Source organism: Amia ocellicauda, chromosome 1 (assembly GCF_036373705.1).
Source record: "Amia ocellicauda isolate fAmiCal2 chromosome 1, fAmiCal2.hap1, whole genome shotgun sequence".
Classification (NCBI taxonomy): domain Eukaryota; kingdom Metazoa; phylum Chordata; class Actinopteri; order Amiiformes; family Amiidae; genus Amia; species Amia ocellicauda.
Window position 1 is genome coordinate 26,044,249 of NC_089850.1, and position 19,023 is coordinate 26,063,271.

The 19,023-nt window shown below is 36.3% G+C and overlaps 1 protein-coding gene across 2 annotated transcripts in view; it reads right to left on the minus strand.

Moving 5' to 3' along the window:
- The window catches only part of LOC136746933 (pleckstrin homology domain-containing family G member 1), a 97,439-nt gene that overhangs the window by 36,471 nt on the left and 41,945 nt on the right, over positions 1-19,023 (minus strand). The window contains exon 1 of one of the 2 annotated variants that reach the window (XM_066699835.1): positions 6,922-7,290. The exons of the other annotated variant lie outside the window; for it this stretch is intronic. Within the exon in view, the coding sequence (XP_066555932.1) occupies positions 6,922-6,931 (10 nt within the window). The 5' untranslated portion in view covers positions 6,932-7,290. Of the gene's footprint in view, positions 1-6,921; positions 7,291-19,023 lie in introns of those variants that run through there. 2 annotated transcript variants of the gene reach the window in all.

Below are 19,023 nucleotides of genomic sequence, written 5' to 3' on the forward strand. Positions count from 1 at the left end.
GCCCACAGGACTGCCGCATACTGGATGTTTTTCCCTTTTCACACCATTCTTTGTAAACCCTAGAAATGGTTGTGCGTGAAAATCCCAGTAACTGAGCAGATTGTGAAATACTCAGACCGGCCCGTCTGGCACCAACAACCATGCCACGCTCAAAATTGCTTAAATCACCTTTCTTTCCCATTCAGACATTCAGTTTGGAGTTCAGGAGATTGTCTTGACCAGGACCACACCCCTAAATGCATTGAAGCAACTGCCATGTGATTGGTTGGTTAGATAATTGCATTAATGAGAAATTGAACAGGTGTTCCTAATAATCCTTTAGGTGAGTGTATATATATATACACACACACACACACACACACACACACACACAATAAGAACTATATAGAACAGAATTGTGAGTAATTAAACCTCCCATTACCATTTAGTATTATCACAATAATAATAATAATAATAATAATAATAATAATACAAGTAGTAAGAATTAATTGAAAGTTACCATAATCTACCATAATAGTTGTTGTCACTAAAACAGAAAAGACTTTCAGGATAAAGCTAGCCCTTCAGGAGAATATATCCACTAAATTAACAAAGTGACAAACAAAAAAAGCACAAACCCCTTTTGTTGGGTTGTTTCAAATACACCCTCTACCAATTTACCCTGTGACTTGGTCAAGACAGAAAAAGGTATTCAAGAAAGAAACTTGGAAGGGAAACGAAAATCCATTCTGCCAACCTAAGTACTGACTAATCCTCTGAAACTGCACAGGGTCTCAGGGTTTGGCAGCAAACCAATGTTTACTTTCTATGGCTGACCTACTTTCATCACATGCATCAAAAAAAGATAACTATAAAACAGTGATATAAAAAAAAAAAAAAAAAAAAAAAAAAAAAAACATTTTAAGTTAACTACTCCAAAAGCCAGACGAACAGAACAGCAAAAGTGCCAGGATCATACAGTTACTAGACACTTCAGCATAGTAATATCAGTTCCTACATTAACAAATTAAAAGAAATGCCAGTGAAAAAAAAAAAAAAAAAAAAAATTATATATATATATAAGAAAGAAAATGAGAATTTGATCAAGTACATTTTAAGTTGTATAAGTAAACAATATGTTAAGTCTTGAACACGTCAAGATTATCTAGCCAAAGATAAGGCTACTTTAACTAATGGTTTTATTGAAGTTCTATCAGTCCATTTCACCTTTCAGTAACAAGTTCAAACACTTGTGGAAACCAGTTAGGCCTCTCACATGGTGCATTTACCCACTTTCATTGCTTCATTGCTTTATTGCTGCATTGCAGTTTTTATGGGCTTTAAAATGGCATTGATTAGTTAGTTACAAGAACCCTACCTTGTAACACAGTCTGTGGGCAAACTGGACATGAATAAAACCAAAGAACAGACAAAGAACTTTTGTACAAGAACAAATAAGAAACCAATTACACAAAAACAATCAAATACAATTCAAAATTTCTTGTTTAAGTTGTCACCTTCGCTTATGGTTTAACGTCGTTACTGCTATGTAGATCAAATTGTTTGTTTTATATATTTTTTCCTTGCTTTGTTTGGTCAGTATTAAGAGAAGTTGATTTGTTTGTCCACACCCAAAGTCAAACAGTATGTGTAAAACAAAGGCTTTATTCTTAGGTGTTACCAAACTTGTCCAACACTCCCTCTGAAATAACAAGTCAACCACTAGTTTAAGCAGCTATCTTTAGAGAAACATCTTTCAGGTATAAGATTTAGGTAAACTTTATCTGACCTAACATGGCGAACTTCTCCAAACTACCCCCACATATTTTATTATTAGTAACATTTTATTCAAAACTACAGAACAGGAAAGTGAAAAACAAACTCTGAAAATGTAACTTTAAACGCTAAAAGAAAAAGCTTAAACATTCAGATTTCCTCTGTTTACACTGGTCCTCTCAGGAGTCATATAACCGAACACTACAGACCAGATGACACCTCGTATGAGTTTGACAGTAAAAACATACAAGGAAAAATAATGTGTAAGCTTTTCTTGTCATGTGTTTATTAGTTTTAACCTATGTATCATCAAGAAAGAGGGATGGCAAGAGGGTTACAAATAAATCAGCTATTTCTTTCTTCATGTTCTCAGGAAGCCAGACGGTAAACGAATACAGTTCACTGGACAAAGACTTCTGAGATTTACTCAATCATGTCAAATGGTTTCAACACCTTCCACTTATTTCTTCCAAATGAAAACACTGTGTCAATTCATGAATCAAAATAATGCTTCCATGTCATTAGATCACTAACAAATGAACATTACAGCACTATTGGACATTTTACCTGTAATTTCTGGCATATAAAATAGAAACCACAACCATGACATTAAAAAACATTGTTTCAGATACAGAACCCCATTAGTTTCTCTTCTTGAAAAACAAGAGGTCTGGGTGTGACTGTTGACACACAGACATCCATATAAGAGGCTTTGATGTTATTAGATGTTACCATTTTTGGATTAGCTTGTTTTTTGTTCCTCACATTGACATCTACGTACAATAGAACACAAATAAATTACCCATCTGTCTTTGCACCCATTAATAAATGCTTCTGTGGCATGTTCTACTAATATGGAGCTGTTTAACAGGAATACAGCAGGGCTGAAGCATATGATATCAGTATTAAGATCAAAAGAAAGCTAAGCCTGTGGGACACTAATGGAAATTGAAATGTTACACAAGAGGGTTTAACATTCAATTTGGATACTACTAGACTTCCTCTGTTGAACTTAATTTGACAGAACCATAAGTTACTGTATAAAAAAAAAAAACTACATCTTACCAGTCCAGTATAGGTTTTATATAGTGTAGTTTACATGCATTTGTGGACTGTGTTAGGTGTATTAAACCGTTAAAAAGTTTGTGCATTCCTAACGTAGTTACAGCTAAGCTTATTCACTGTTCAGCAGTCGACTGTAGGTATTGAACTAAACATTTATTTCTGTTGGAGTTCCCAGCGCTGACAGTTTGTATTGGAAAACAAACACATCATTATGAGGAAGCCTAATATGTTGAAATAGTGTTATATTTGTATTCTATTTTAGATTCAATTTATGTACAATAAAACAAACCTTAGGTTTACCTTTTTAGGTAACTCAAAGTATAAAAACTAAACACAAAATCAAAATCATACAAATCTTGATATTTCTGAAACCTAATCAAATTCAAAAAGAATTATATACTGGACATCCTCAAAAAGTTAACCGAAAATACTAGAGAGACTTACTCAAGAAACGTGGAGTTCTTGAGTATACTTCGTAGAAGGGAAACATGATTCTGGTTTCTAACCTTCCTTTCAGAAGGAGTTTGACATTTACAAAGGCTGACAAAATAAATCGTATTAAAAGCTTTCCTCTCAATATCAAGCTTTCACCAATGAAAACAGTCTAGATTCTCTGTAATTCACAGTCATTTACCAATGACAATGAAGACACAATGCCAGTACTGTAGTGGCCCATAGGCTACCACACACACGTTTCTAGTCAATGGCAGTTATTTTGTATCTTACAGATGTTGCCAGACAAAGCCTACCTGTTCGACCACAAGGAGAAAAGTCCATTCTTTGCCTTAAAGGGGCATTCCAGAAGGGCAGTTTCAAACATAGAGGCCACAAATTAGGAGGCAGTTAAATCCAAGGGGCTCCAGTTGCCGACACTGCTTTTTTTCTCTAAAATACTACATGAGTCAGCTTTTAGCTATTAAAACCCTTAAAACACAATGGTCAGACAGAAACCTGATTTGCAAGTTTCGCATTGCTCCAGTTCCCCAGTCCAGCGTTACTTCATGCCACAATACCTTTAAAAATTATATTTCAACATATTCATATTCTCTCTCTTTCCAAAAGTACAGAGAGAGTGAGAAAGAGAGAGAAAGAAAGAGAAAGAGACACACACAGAGTGAGAGACCCCCGTCTTGAGTGCTGCTGCTGAGAGACTCTCAGACTAAAACATGACATCATTCCATTCAGCCAAGTACAATAGCCACTGCTGTGGGTAAGTTTAACGCACACACTTCACTGAGCAACACCCTGCAACCCCTATTCTACCCTGCACAAGGCTCCAGGACATCAAACAAAGTGCAGTGCACACTTTCGCAGCATTTCCCATACTTCTTCACACTGCACAGGCTGAGTTTGAAAACTATGGTGGGCAGAATGTGAAAAAATGCTCCTTCAAGGTGCAGTGATCTACACTGCAAAGACATTGCAATAACCCCAAAAAATCTAAGACAAAAAACACTTCCAGTTTGCACAATTATTTGTTCATGAGACAGGATTTTATATCTGCATTGACGTTAATTAATGACAATGGATAGATTTACCAAAATATATTCTGGAAATTTGAGGGAACCACTCCTTTAACCATGTCCATTTGTAACAAAACAAACAAAAATACAAGCCGCAGAAATGCATTTCTATAGTTCAGGGCTAGTGAACATACATATTAAAACAAATATTATCATATATTAAATACTGAGTGGAGGCAAATACAATAGATTCTTTTTCTATTAAAGTGTTTACCATCTGCATTTTGTTCAACTAAAGTGATGATTTGTTTGCTCTGTGAAAAGAGAATCTAAATGTTCCTGGATCTATTCTGAGCTCAGCAATGTCCTTGTTATAAATGCACCGAAAACTTAGGTGAACACTAACCAAAGCACCAAGGTCTGCATTAAAAAAAGCCTCTACAAAACAGGGAATTTCCTTTCACCCATCGCAAACAATAATATCATTAAAGAGCATGGTCTCTTTTTATACAGCGAATTCAAACTTCAACCTGCTGCACAAACGCACTATGTACTGAATGTGTCCGTATTGGAATTAGCAAACAAAGCAATTGATCAGCTCCCCGTGTTCCTCACATTGCAAATACCCATCACTCTCCTGAAGGGCCTACTGCTATATAGTAGTTACACAAGGAACAAAACCTTTTTCTCAAAAAAGAAAAAAAAAAGAAAATAAAGACAAGGGTTTTTCAAGCTTCTCAAGAGCTGCATTGGCAGTTCCCAAATGAGCCTTCCCAAAGAATTGCAGACTGTTTGCAATGGACAAACCAAAGGACTAGATAAACTTTTGTTGCTATAAAACCCAGCAGAAGAGAGGTTTAACAACTAAGATACCAAAAACATTTCTATCCCGTTGAAAAATGAAGAACTTCCAGCTCCTTTGTCCTAATTCTGGTGATGTTTTATGGGTGTTTGTTTTGTTTTGTTTTAATATAAGGCCTGGGGCATCCTGCAAAACAAAGTAGACTCATTTAGACCACTAGCTTTCACACGATAGATGTAAGAAAGATAACACAGCTTATTCTTAGCAAGTACATATAAATTGTTCATATTGCTAGTTTTCCTTTAGGCTAAAATAGATGGCTACTGGCTTGATAATCCTTCCATGATACACAATGAAAAGAATTATGAAATGAATACAGAAAGTCTACTTTTGTAGTTAAAAGTCAACTATGCACCTTAAGCCTTCACTGGAGAGGTAATACATTCTAGCTGAAGAGCAGATGTTGGGGAAAAAGGTATTCCTTTGAACTCTTTATGAGTTCAGAGAGCAGAAGTCATTGCATGAAGATCAATATTTTTGGCAAAAATGTATGTTAAAAAATACAGCCAAAGCTAAATGAGTTCCTTACAAAACATAGGATGCAATCAGGAGCAAAAGGTTTCTATTTCATGCAAACTAACCAGCTTCCAGGAATCTGACTCAACAAAATATTATCTTCATTACGAGAAGTACAGCTCTTGCTTTGCTTTCTAAAACCGGTTCTGTGGTTGCAAAATCAGGTTAATTTCAAAATTCAAAACAACCAAATACAAACCATTATAAATAGTAACATGTTAGAAGTCCTCTCCTAATTTTACTCTTTAAGTGAAGTTCATTCTTTAGAAATGTATTACCCCTTTAAACAATTTTGGAAAAAAAAAAATGCAAATAAAAAGACTCAAGTCAGCTGTCCACATGATTTACACTTCAGTCTAGTATGCGACACACACAAAAATACTAGTTTTGGGCTAAACAATTTTGGCAGTGCTCTAGAATTTTAGAGCTCTAGAATTATTTTAATTTCGGTATTTCCGGTTGTCAAGAATTCTTTGCTTTATTTAAAAATAAAAGTATCTATCTAAGGATATGATCAAAAAAGGACATCTTCATTTGGAACTGGCTATAATGTATACAACCTCCCGACTGCCGTTGTGCGGCAGTGATTAGATTACACTTCCCAAAGTAGTTTGGAGACACCAAAGCCGTTCCCTAAATAGTTCCTCTCTGGTTTACTAGGTTATGGGATATTGCTGCCTGATACAAGAAAAATGAAAAACACAGATGAGGAAAGACTATCTGCACTAATAAAAATGTCTTGCAAACAATTAAAAAGGTTGCGTTTTATTTAACCCAGCCCAGCAGCTCCCAGCTGAGCCCACAGCAGATGTTTTGAGAAAGACAGCATTACTACCAGCACTAAACTGTAATTATGCCCCCCTAGGGGTACTAATTTGGGTCACAGTCACTAGATGGCATTTTAACATTCAGCTCCTAAAAATCAGGCAATGCCAAGAGAAAGAATTTGACACAAATAGTAGCAAATGATATGGGAATGTACTTCACAGCTTTCAGAGGTTCTTCCAAAATGTATTAAAGATGACGAGACCACCAAATAGATAAGATGACACAGTGTTGAAACCCCACCTCAGAACATTGATAAAAAAGTATCCATGAAAATAAAGCTCGTCATATCCAATCCCGAAATTCACTAAAAATAAAAGGAACATTACAAATTGCAGATAAATGTTTCCCTAATAAGGTTAAAACAAAAAACAAAACAAAAACAATCCTTCAAGCTAATTCCCTGCATGAAAGTTAGATTCACATTTGTCTTACCAGTTGGCATGTTCCCTTAGCAAAAGAAGAATGAAGCAGTCCAGGGAGTTTATACATCCAATTGCAGTCAGATCCCAAGAGCAAGTCTTCCACAATTATCCAGCTTTCAATCTGTCCTGCTTCCTTACATTCTCTGCAGCAGATGCATTTCCTTTTCCAAGTTGCTCAAAACGTCCTCAACCACAGAGAAATACGAACACTCAAACACACACACACACAGCAGTTGTGCTGGGGGAAATAAAACCCCCTGCTTGTTCCTTTTCCCCTCTGCACGCTACAGTCGGCAGGGCATGGAGCTGAAGCAGCCTCCCGGGGGACGAGCTCTCCGCCACTCTTCTAAAGGGGTTGTTTCAGCAGATCCAACCTGTTGCACATTCTGAAGCTCAATAGCCTAATCCTCCTCCCCTAAGCACTCTTCACTTTCCTTTTGCCCCACCCTCTTTCCCAGCCTAATTGCTAGGAACCTACAAGTTAGGGAAAAAAGTTCCTCTCAGTCTGTGCAGGCATACTTGGGGCTAGAAAAGACTTTTCAATACCGAACAAAGCAGCACTTTCACTGCTGTTTTCCACGGCCGAACGCTGACCTGGCAGGCTGTGGGCTCGGGCCCACTTCAATAAGTCCGGCTGTGTTAATTGCAGCGATTAGTCACAATGTTCCCTTTAGAGATGAACATCTCTCTGGGTACCCTAACTGCAATCACTTCCTCTGTGTTATTAACAATTGGATATCAAATGGCAAAATAAAAATAGGTAACATGTCATAAAAACAAGTTATTAAAGCCAAGAACCAGCAGAAGCAAACTGTTGCTGATGTTTTAATGTTAGGGCTCAGTATGTTTGTTTATTTTGTTTGGTTAAAATTATTTTAAAAGTAATTCGACTATCATTTAAAAACATATTCAAGTGCACATTTATTAATAAATCTCCTTGGTGGAGAAAAAAATTATGTGTACTGTTTTACATATTTACCAAATGAAAGGATAAAATGTTCTAATTACAAATGATGAAAAACAGTAAAACTATAAAATGTATAATAAAATGGAAAACATGCTCCTGGGGTATCCTATGCAAGTTCAATGGGGTTCTTATGCATTAATGAGGACCTCTCCCTCATACCATATGCATCTCTTTCCAAAACCAGAGATCACAAATGGCAAAAAACAGACATACGCACCATGAATTGTATTTTAAACTATTTAAATAACAGTGAAGAATTAAAGCTCCCCTGCTTGAGGCTTCAAGCTGACTGGAAGCAAAAACTAAAAAGATCGACATCCAATATGGGGTCAGTTCCTCATGATATCTGCTGTAATATCTTATGGTGGCAGTTTAGAAGTCCTTGTAAAAGTTTTGGATCACACTCCACATAGTGCTTATTTACTGCTTTGGTGGACTATTGATGGACCCATGTTTATGTATGGGTCTCATGTCTACAACCTTCTCACCTCATCATACATTTATCTTTGTCAGGCATTCCTACACCCTACTGACCACTGTATGATTGCATACACGTACAAGAAAATATGAGTAGAAGCAGAAAGAAGTATATTAAGCTCTAAACACACTAAAACCAACACAGTTTATTTACATTGTCCTTCACAGAGAATGTGCATCACTTTCCCTTCCCCTACTCTATTTTACTTAAATTGAATTCACTTACAAATAAAAGTAGACGATATTGTTTTGAGTTGAAAATGAACAACCTGATACATGAAATGATAAAATGTTATAAGATTTAGGCTGTTTTTAAATATCTTTAGTATCAACTATTTTTTAATTGCATTTTCATGTGATCTAATAAAATACGTAGGCTAACTTAAAAAAGACCACATACCCTTCACCCTCTTCTGCCTGTGCATTTTTAATCACTCGGCTCCATATGCCACTGCATAATAATGGCAAAGCTGCGAGGCCTGGGTTTGGACAGCGCACAATGGGCCTTCAAAGGACGGAGGCGTTGCCAGGATGACCAGGCCGTAGTGCTGCAGTTGCTGGGGCAACAGAGGCATTGCACTAGCCCTACAGCCAGAGAAGAAAAGGCACAAAGCGCGGCATAAATAAACGCTGTAGCACTTTTTCTACCAAGAGGAAGAGCAAACAGAGAAACTGTAACCACTTCAACAATATTACTATTTTTCCTGCCATACTTCATCATGGTTTGTTGTTTTACGGAAATACTTCGCTTTTAAGAAAAAAAAGAAAAAAAAGAAGGTGAGAATCTTGCTGAAAAGTTTAATTTTCAGATCTCTTAGTTAAGAAAAAAACAACAACCTTTGATTTCCCTTTTCTGTAATGCATAGTACAACTAATCTGCATTGTAGTGTTAATTCTGGGCCGAATGTTGCGTTTTTCAGTTCCACCTCCTTTAAATGCTGTTCATGGGTATTTTAACACAGAAGTGGAGGCGGGGTTGCAGTATTCTCCAGCCATCACAAGCCAATAATTATTGCCACAGCCAGGCTGAGATAGCTGCTCTGGTGTGAAGACTATCACCTTCAGAGTCAGTGTGATGAGCTCCAGTTTTTCCAGCTGTGCCCTAAGAGGTCGATTGTTGGACCAAATCAATAGGACCCCCAGGAGAGATATATGGACATCTTTTAATATCCATTTAAAAGACCTATTTACTCAGGTACAGCCCACATTTAAGATGGATCACTTCCATTATTGCAGCAATCACACTTCTACTAGTGTGATTATTAGCAGCTAGAACACCGTTAATGATTGATAGTAATTTGTTTCACATAATGAGTGTGGGAAATTAAGTTGACTAAGAAACAAATGTAGGTTGTTTTAATAAAAATGTCCAATTAAGTGCTTTTTTGGTTAGCCTTTTCATTTTTACTGTAGGCTGTCAAGTGCAATAGTTTGATAGTCCGTTCAATCAAATGTAAGTTTCAATATATACACACATTTTGGTTATACTGCATTTTTCAATTTATACTGAAGGTTGCCTAACAAAAGTAAAGCAAGCAGGTAAAAAGATTGGATTCCAATAAAGAAGTATCTGTTAGTGGTTTCCCCCGGCTTCGGCAGCTTGGTTCCTGTAATTCACTCAGATTTACACAATCAACACTTTCACTTGTTTCTCTATAGCAAAATAACAATGAGTTAATCTGTCTTGTCTTTGATAATATCGACCCTGTGATAACGCGAAAGGTAACTTGATTAGTACCCTTCATTATGGTCCATGATTGTCACTGTCCGATTATTTAGTATTACCTCTATTTGACAGCAACAAGTAAAATACTATTATAAAAGTCTTAGGAACAAAACAAAACAAAATAGAAATTGTAAGAGAAAAAAAGATATTCAGTAATTCCTGCTATGTCCACCTGGTGGCTACCTCATATTCTGACACCTCACAGTACATGAATAGAATGGCCTCGCTGTTATTTTTTGACAAGTACGGCTATCTCAGCAGCTAACACCCCCACATACAGAACCACTCAGACAGCTCCACCGCATCACTGAAACAAGCGGCACAACGCTGCCCTGAATGAGAGCAAGCAGCCAAAATTCCAAAAGAGCAATTAAAGCTCCTATCATAAAAGGTGGCCGTTGACAGCAGCCTGAACAAACAGGAACTTACCACAGTGAAGAAATAAAAAAAAGACAGCTGATATAACCTCAATCTCTTCTGCAAAATGAATCCACACTTGAAACTGGCAGAAACCAATGTAAATGAATCACTCCGTTGCACTCACTTTCTTATTTATTCACCAGATGCAAGTCATTGCCAGACACTGGGAAAGTACATGAGCACACCAGCACAGGAAAAACCTGAGATTTTAGATGATAAAGCTGTTCAGGAAACCATTTTTCATACAGATTAAAAGCAGAATATTTTTCCAGCAGAGAACAATGAAAACAAAGCTCCTGTGAAAATGTCTTTCTGAGGTGAACAACTAGAAAATATAGTAATATTCAATGTGTATATAAGTGATGGAGAAATGTCCACTAATTCTTAAGATGAGCATTTTGTTCTTGAATTATCTCCTCAATTAGTGTGCACATTCAGCTACTTCACTCTGCAAGTACATCATGGAGTAAAAAAAAAAAAAAAAAAAAAATGTACAGGTTTATTCTCAAAGTATGTTTCTCTGTACAGTATTCGGAAATCTTGCATTATCTTTGTACAAAATAAATAAGAATGTAGACCATTAGGTCAAAAGGCCATTAAACTCTTTTTAGATTTGCAGGTAACAAGGCAGGTGATTTACCCTAATGATTCTATGATTGAGTGAATCTCTCTAAGCAAGTCTTACGCAGTTTAAAACATGTATAAGCATCCACAAAGCAAGGTAATAAAGGGAGCCGAAAAACTGCATGGAAGTAGGATTATCACTTCAGCACAGTGAGGGTTAAAGCACAATAAATTGTCTCAGAGCCTCATGTTTTCCTCTATTATCCACTACCACAGAGTTGGTCACAGCAATTTCAACTGGGGAAAAAGCTTCAGACCTCTCTTCTCTACAAAACAATGAAAAAATAGCAGCTTCAAAGAAAAGCAATACTTTGTTTTGAGGAGAAGCTATTTTATAAGAGCAATACAAACAAGCTGAATAACGCCATACAAACGCAAACATGTCAATTAAAAGCACCACAATCAATGTAGAGATACTGGCAGATTTTGCAGTATCACATCTGAACACAAATATTTTACTTTTTTTGTGGGGCATACATTTATTTCCTGATAAATTCTTGCACATTGCAAGATACATTTGCAGTTTAGCTTTCAACACTCAGAGATAAAAATGTCATAGTGGTTTACAACATTATGTCAATAAAGCTACTGTTCTGCCATGTTGTACAGTTAAAAAAAAAAAAACTAATACAATTTCTTAGCTAACACATTACACTTCAGGCAGTTCTCCTTCAAAGTCAAAGTATATTAATTCTAAAGGGGTTACATATTTTCACTCAAGTACTCTAACATTAAGAAATAACAGTCTACCTTCCAGTTTCAAATTATATGTGAGATGAAGGTTGCCATTAACTTCACACTAAGTTGAAACTTTTGACAACATAATTTGAGGTCACTGCAATTTGAACATGCATACTGCAATTAGCCTATAATCTACCCAGGTAATAAATGTTAATCTAGGAACAACATTCCATAAGATCTATTTTTAACGGACGTTTGAAACAAACAGTTATTGTCTTTCAGAAATGTCCACATTAAAAATATACTTATATCTGGGTGGTAAAGACAGAAGATACATTTACAAATGAATAATACTCACACTGAAAGCTGTATCCTTCAAGAGAAACCTGTGATTGTGAAGAGGTAATTCAAGACGTCTTTCTTTTAAGGTTTAATTCCATCTTGGTGTAGCAGTCCATTCTCGGCTTTCCCACACAAGCATGCTAATTGCTCTCTGATTTTCTCAGGCACTCAAAGAATGACAGCTAGGAAGACGCTCTGTCTGCCAAAGTCCACATATTAATGTGATCAGATCGGCGATCCAGGAGCAATGAGTGAGTGATACAGCATCTACTGAGCACATCATAACTAATTACTGGTGCGGAGTTTTCGTCAGAAGATTAACTGAGCCAAGGGCCATCAGCTCAACTTTGGATTGAGACACAGCCTGCAGTTTCTGCTGATAACAGGACTGGAAGGCTGCCAGCACTGCAGGCAGCAGACTTATATAGGTGGAAAACAATGTTCATCGCATAGCCTCTTCCACACTCCATAGCACCTCTTTTTCACTTAAGTGGTGACACTTTATTTAAATTGCCAGGCAATAGGCTGCTTTAGTGTACGAGATCACAGTAGGGAGACAAGCTGAAGGGCACAGCATTGCTTGTTTTTACATTCTCAGCTACAATAAAATGACTTCCTGTCAATCCTGAGCACATATAAAAATATGCATAAAGTGAGTTGTATTTAACTTATTGACTTTCATAGGAATATTTTAGATATTTTTTCAATTGCTCCGTTTTGCACAAGGTGACCTTTCATAGTGGGCTTACAAATTAAGTGTGTATAGAGCACTAGTTTAGTGCACTATATACACAATGCGTTTAATTTCAGACCCATGACAATTTGATTTGGGAGCTACATAAGCTGTATGTCTGTATATATATATATTGTATAAAAGTATTCACACTTTTTAAAACTAGGGAATGAAGACAAATATGAAACTAGAACCCTTAAGCAGCTCATAGCAATACTAAACCACAAGGAATGCATTCTTCTGCCTTTGTCTTATAAAATAAAAAGTAACATTAAACATGAATATGTTTAAAACTTGTAGGATCTACCATGGCAACAAGGATGCGTCAAATCTAATATACCTGAAACAGAAAGAGGGAAAAAACAAAACCACTCCATCTCATTTTAAATTACATAAATTGCAAATAGGAATGAGAGATTTTGAAGTTGATGTTAAATGTAGTAATGTTGAGTGACATCCGAATTGATGAAACACAATGCAATATTCTGAAATTAGAAATGACAGCATCGAGAAACCCTTCTTAGCAGTCAGATTTCCTGTGTGTAGAATACGTGACTTATTTCAGTCATCACTGTGTATAGTAATGTGCACATGCAGGGATACCACTGGACTGGATCTTACCGATAGTTCCAGCAGCAACTGTTATAAAAGGCCAACAGGAAAGTCTCTAATTTAAGCTATTATGCAATTCCTGAGTAACTCTTCCTGGAATTGTAAGCTTCCTGTACACGTCCCATTATCATATGTTCATGGAATATCAACAATCGTTAGAGGAATGTGAAACCAACTGAACAAGTCACACAGTGTGACGTATTTGTTATTATTTATTCTAAAATGTAGAATGACTTCTCATTTCCCTAATTAAATAGCCCCAATTTGGAATAAACAAAAATCACTATTCAGATGATTGGGGTCCTCCAGTTGTTGCTCAATGGCAATGCCTGTGCCAATGGCCATGCATCTAGTAATGGGCAGCTCAGAAATATTAATAAAACATAGTAATTGAAGACATTAAATAAAATCGGTGATTGCTACATTATATTTTCCACTTGTTGCGTGCGAAGTGTTATGAATCAGACAAGGACAGATTTGACTCAGAGTATGAGCACTCAATCAGCCTGCCTGATTCAGGAGTAAGAACTCAATCCTTCCTCTCCCTCAGGTACGTGTCCTTAATTGAGGCATGCAGATCACACCACTTTCTACAGTATTTAGTCACTCAAAAAGATTAATTTCCTGCTGACTTGTACAATTTTCAATCATGATCCAACTAGTGTTTAAGCAGGTTGAATTTAGTTAAAAGACATGGTGCAATTGTTCATACTTTTTAACATGAAATCATGTACAAGTCATTAATAGGAGAGTATTTAAAATTCAGTATTACAATTTTGGTATTACAATAAATATAAAATATAATATTAAAAGTTGTTTAATTATTAAAAAAACAAAAAAAACAAGAACAGGTGTCAGAATATGAAAATGTACATTGTATGAAATGCCATATTAAAAATCTAAAACAAGCTCAATAGCCTCTATTTATTGGTAACTGATTACAATGGTCTCCCAGCAAGTCTTTTCATCTTGCACTGCTGGAAATGCGACCGAGGTGATTTAAGTTTGACACGAGATGGCATGTTTATTGCCATCAAATTAATTTGCAAGAAGAGACAATTACAGTGATTAACCCTCCTGCAAGATAATTAATTATCAGCTTTGCAAACACAGAGGAAACCAACAAGGAGTGGCTGCATTGTTTTAATCAATATATGTTTATAATCTATCATGACTTTTGGATGAGACATTGTGTTGCAATATCCTGACTATGTTATAACATTAGTTACAATTAATTTAAAATGTATAAGTAACACATACACACATGTATGTCAGCCCATATATCAATCCACTGCTGGATGAAGGCCTACCCTAGATGTTTCCACTTAAACATATAAACATTATTTCCCACGTGTTTTAAAACATAAAATCTGAACCGATTTAAATAAATGTTGCTCATACAAACTCAAATCATGGAATGTGTCTTATGAAGATTTTATATTTAGATAAACCCAAGAGTCACATTTAAAGTTGGCGTTGGAGGGAGGCTGGAATTTCCTCCTGCTTGTTATCCCCAGTATCCTGCTATTCCTCCCTCTCCATTTCTAATTAAGCAAATGCTACAAGTGGTTTATTGCCTGGTTTTAAAGACAGTATTTAAACACACAACCAGAAGATGAAGTAATATGAAAAAAATTACAAATATGTCTTATATTTGTTTCAAGGTGGGTGGGAATGTAAACTCGTTTCTTTGAACTGTCAGGCATATTTTTCTCAAGTTCTCAACAGCAGATTTCCCATGATATAAAATTAGAGCCAAGCTTTCCCATTGCCCACTCTAGACTTCAGGGAATTCATAATAAGACACTCAGTCGAGGAGCTCTGAAATTCTTCCAAAACAAATATTGGCATATTTACAATGCCTAAATAAAACTTTATTCTCTACATGTCCAATGGCTATTGTTGGCAAGAACAGAATGCTGAGGGTGAAAACAGTTCCCACTATGAAGTAAAATGTACGATCACATGACCAGCAAAATCATATCTGTCAGCTACAATAAACTAAGATTTAATATGTCGGATTCAACTACATTTGTCAAGCACATAACATGGAAACTGTTTTTTACCATTTTAAGAATAGAAACTTAGATACCATAAAAGCAACCACATCATGGTCTTCCTCAGGCCTTTTGCAAAAATATGTGAACCAGTTATTTTTTTGAAATTGGTCAAATCGAGGAAACATAGCTAACATACAGCAGGACTAAACCACATCCAAGTGCCCTTTTCCATTACCTAGCAATTGGAAGATACACAAGTATTTATAAATTAATATGGATGTATGGACGCATTGCAATATCCATCCTACTTCACTAAACCCTGGAACGAGCAAGCAGAAACTAATCTTAGAGAAACTACCTCATACATTGACGGAGCAGACAGGAGGGTACATATGGCTAATAAGAGGCTTTCAACAGACAGATAAACCAGTCTTTAAGTTCCACATTTAGAATTGTACACTCTTCTTTTTAAAATAATGAACAGGTATTTGCAACCAGATACTTAGTGCTACGATGGATATACGATTATTAATAGTACAGGTCTATATTTTTTAATCCACAGGTTTGAAATTCTTACTGCACAAAATCACTAAAATAATGGCAACAATAGCTTAATTGAGGTGGATGAATGTCACAAATAAAAACCATAAATGCTTTTCTAATGTGTGACATTAAATTAAACTTTAAAGTGTAAATTACTGAAAGTACATTTTAGCACCACTGCAGGGCTAGGATTCCTTTTGAAAATATATTCACATTTGTAAAACTTGTATTTATTCATTCAAACGTAAGGCCAATTAAGAGACTGACTGAAAACCTAGAAAGGGCCCTTATGGAGAAATATGCTATTCATGAGATTTGCCAACTGAACACATTGTTACCATTACTTGTCACAGTAAGACGCATGTTTGTGTACTTGACTGATTTTAAACTTTGTCAGTTGTCACTTTCTGGTCATTATTTGCTGGTTAGGTTGTCATTCCAGGAACAGCTAAAAATAAGTAATGATTAGATCAGATTTCATAATTTATGTCACCTGATTTTTTTTTCCCTGCTGAATATACTACATTTGTCCACACAGTTAAAGTACTTAAAGTAAAAGGGTTAAAATCAAGGATACTCAGCATTTTTACTAAATCTTTAAAACTAGACTACATCTTTACCACGTCACCACTGTAAACCAAATGACTTAAATAACTGAGCCTTTAAATCTAATCTGAAAGAAGATATTTTTAACTTTTGACCTACTGCTGTACATGTATATTAAAGAGAATCATGAGTAAACCCAGGTACTATTGGGATGGTAGTTTTTATGTTGTAAGTCATCTGTGTTTCCAGAAGGTGCCTTGTAGAATTTTAAATGTAGTGCTTTACACTATAGTGAATTATAATCACACATACAAGACTGGTATTCCACCAAAAAAAAAAAAAAAATGCTTTATAAGATTTCAAAACAAACTGGACTATATTCTGCTTCAAAGTTGAATACAAAAGCATGGAATAAGCAAAATAAATAAATAACAAAAAGGAGACTGGTAAGTAAAACACTTTTATCTAACTATTTAAATTCAGTTTCTATTTGATGTTCTTATTAGTGGGAATAACCCGCTCAGATTAAAATAAACATTGCTTGGCACTTTTGTATAAAGTCCATCGCATTCTGAATTAGATTAGAATCCTTGCCAGCTCATTGGTGGATGGTGACATCATCTCGAGATACGCTACATCAAACATGCCTTGTTACAGATTCTTGAGGTTAGGCATCAGCCACTTAGCCGATTCCAAGCCTGACCAATAACCTCGGCTGCTGGGCTGCGAGAACTCAGAGATTCTTCCGACTCCACAATGACTGCTCTTTCACACGTCTTACCTCCTACTGGCAGGATAATGACATCTCTATGAGTCAGGATTATCCAAGGAAAGCTGTTTTATTTATTGTGCACTAAAGTTAAGGTAATTTTCCAGAGTTTTAGGAATGTAAAGAGGCTTTTCTTTTTTTTGGAGTGGCTGTCAATTGTGTTTTAAGCGTTTGCTTTTGTGTATCAATCAAAGTGCTTATTCAGGCACAGCCAGACAAAGAAAAGGAAATTATAATGGTGTGGGCTTAAGGTCTATTGGACAACAGAATTACCTTTTCATTGTAAGTAAAGAGAACATGTCCAGGTCAGTCTGCTTAAAGAAGAATAAACTTGAAAAAGTCATCTGTGTCCACCTGAGTTCTGTTGAATGCTGTATGATACCATGCATTGGATTGTGAGGTTAAGTCAGAGGATGTGAACTCCTCAGAGGATGTGAACTCCTCCTCACTATAAGTTTACACATTACTGTTTTTCTTGATTGCCAAGACACTTTTAATGAAACTGGGGTCCACTTGATCTCCATTATAACCTAATGAGCACAACAGTATTTTTTTTTGCAAAACAGTAAATCATTCTTCATTGCTTTTACTCACAATGCAAATGCTAAGCACATTTTTGCAAAACAGTAAACACAACTCTCTACAGAAAACGCAAAACTCAGTTGAGAAAATCATGTCAAACAAAATTAAAACATTTGGTCACAGCTGATACAAATTACTGCCATGAATGTTAACCTCTACTGCACATGGGCAAAATATCTTTGCACAATTATTAAATCAGCAATCAGTCCTTATTCATGCATTAAAGAGCTCACTTCTGAGTTGCTGTTTGCATTCATTTATCTGGATGAAGGCAGCTTCAACCTTTCCAAAGTAAGGAGACGAGGGTGGAACCTCATTGGTATGAGGACCACCGTAAATGTGCCAGGGCAAAAAGGTGCAAACATCACCATGTGTGCTGCCATCTCCAGCGATGGGGTTCTTTGCCACATCCCTAAAATTGGCCCACAATATAGAACATTTCCTCACATTTCTTGACACATAGTACCATAGAGTGATACCACCAGAATAGAGAGGGCTGGTGAGGACATGACATGTCCCGTTCACCATCATATGGGACAATGTTGCTTTCCATCAATCCCGGCTGGTTACTGAGTGGTTTGCAGCCCACCCACGAATGATGATGCAGGTTCTTCCTCCGTATTCTCCTTTTCTCAACCCAATCGAGGAATTCTTCTCTGCGTGGAGGTGGAAAGATTACCGTCCACATGGCCAGATGTCTCTCCTAGACGCAATGAATGCCGGTTGTCTGGCAATCACTGCAGAGGACTGCCAAGCGTGGATGCACCATGCAAGAAAATTCTTTCCTCGCTGCACTGTGAGGGAAAACATCCAGTGCGATGTTGATGAAAACATGTGGCCTGATTGACTAGAACGAATGGACCAAATGTGCTGTTTACTGTATTTGTGTTGCCTTTTTTGACATTGCTTTATTTTTCTTAGCTTGGTGTATTATTTGTATTCACTGCATATACAACAACATTGAATTTGTAAATGAAAAAATTTAAAAGGTCAAATAAAGCCTTTCTTTTGTTTCTGGATATTCATGATCTTTGGTGACATTCTTTCTGCATTGGTCATCTTTGGTAAAATCATTTTAGGAAAAAAGAAT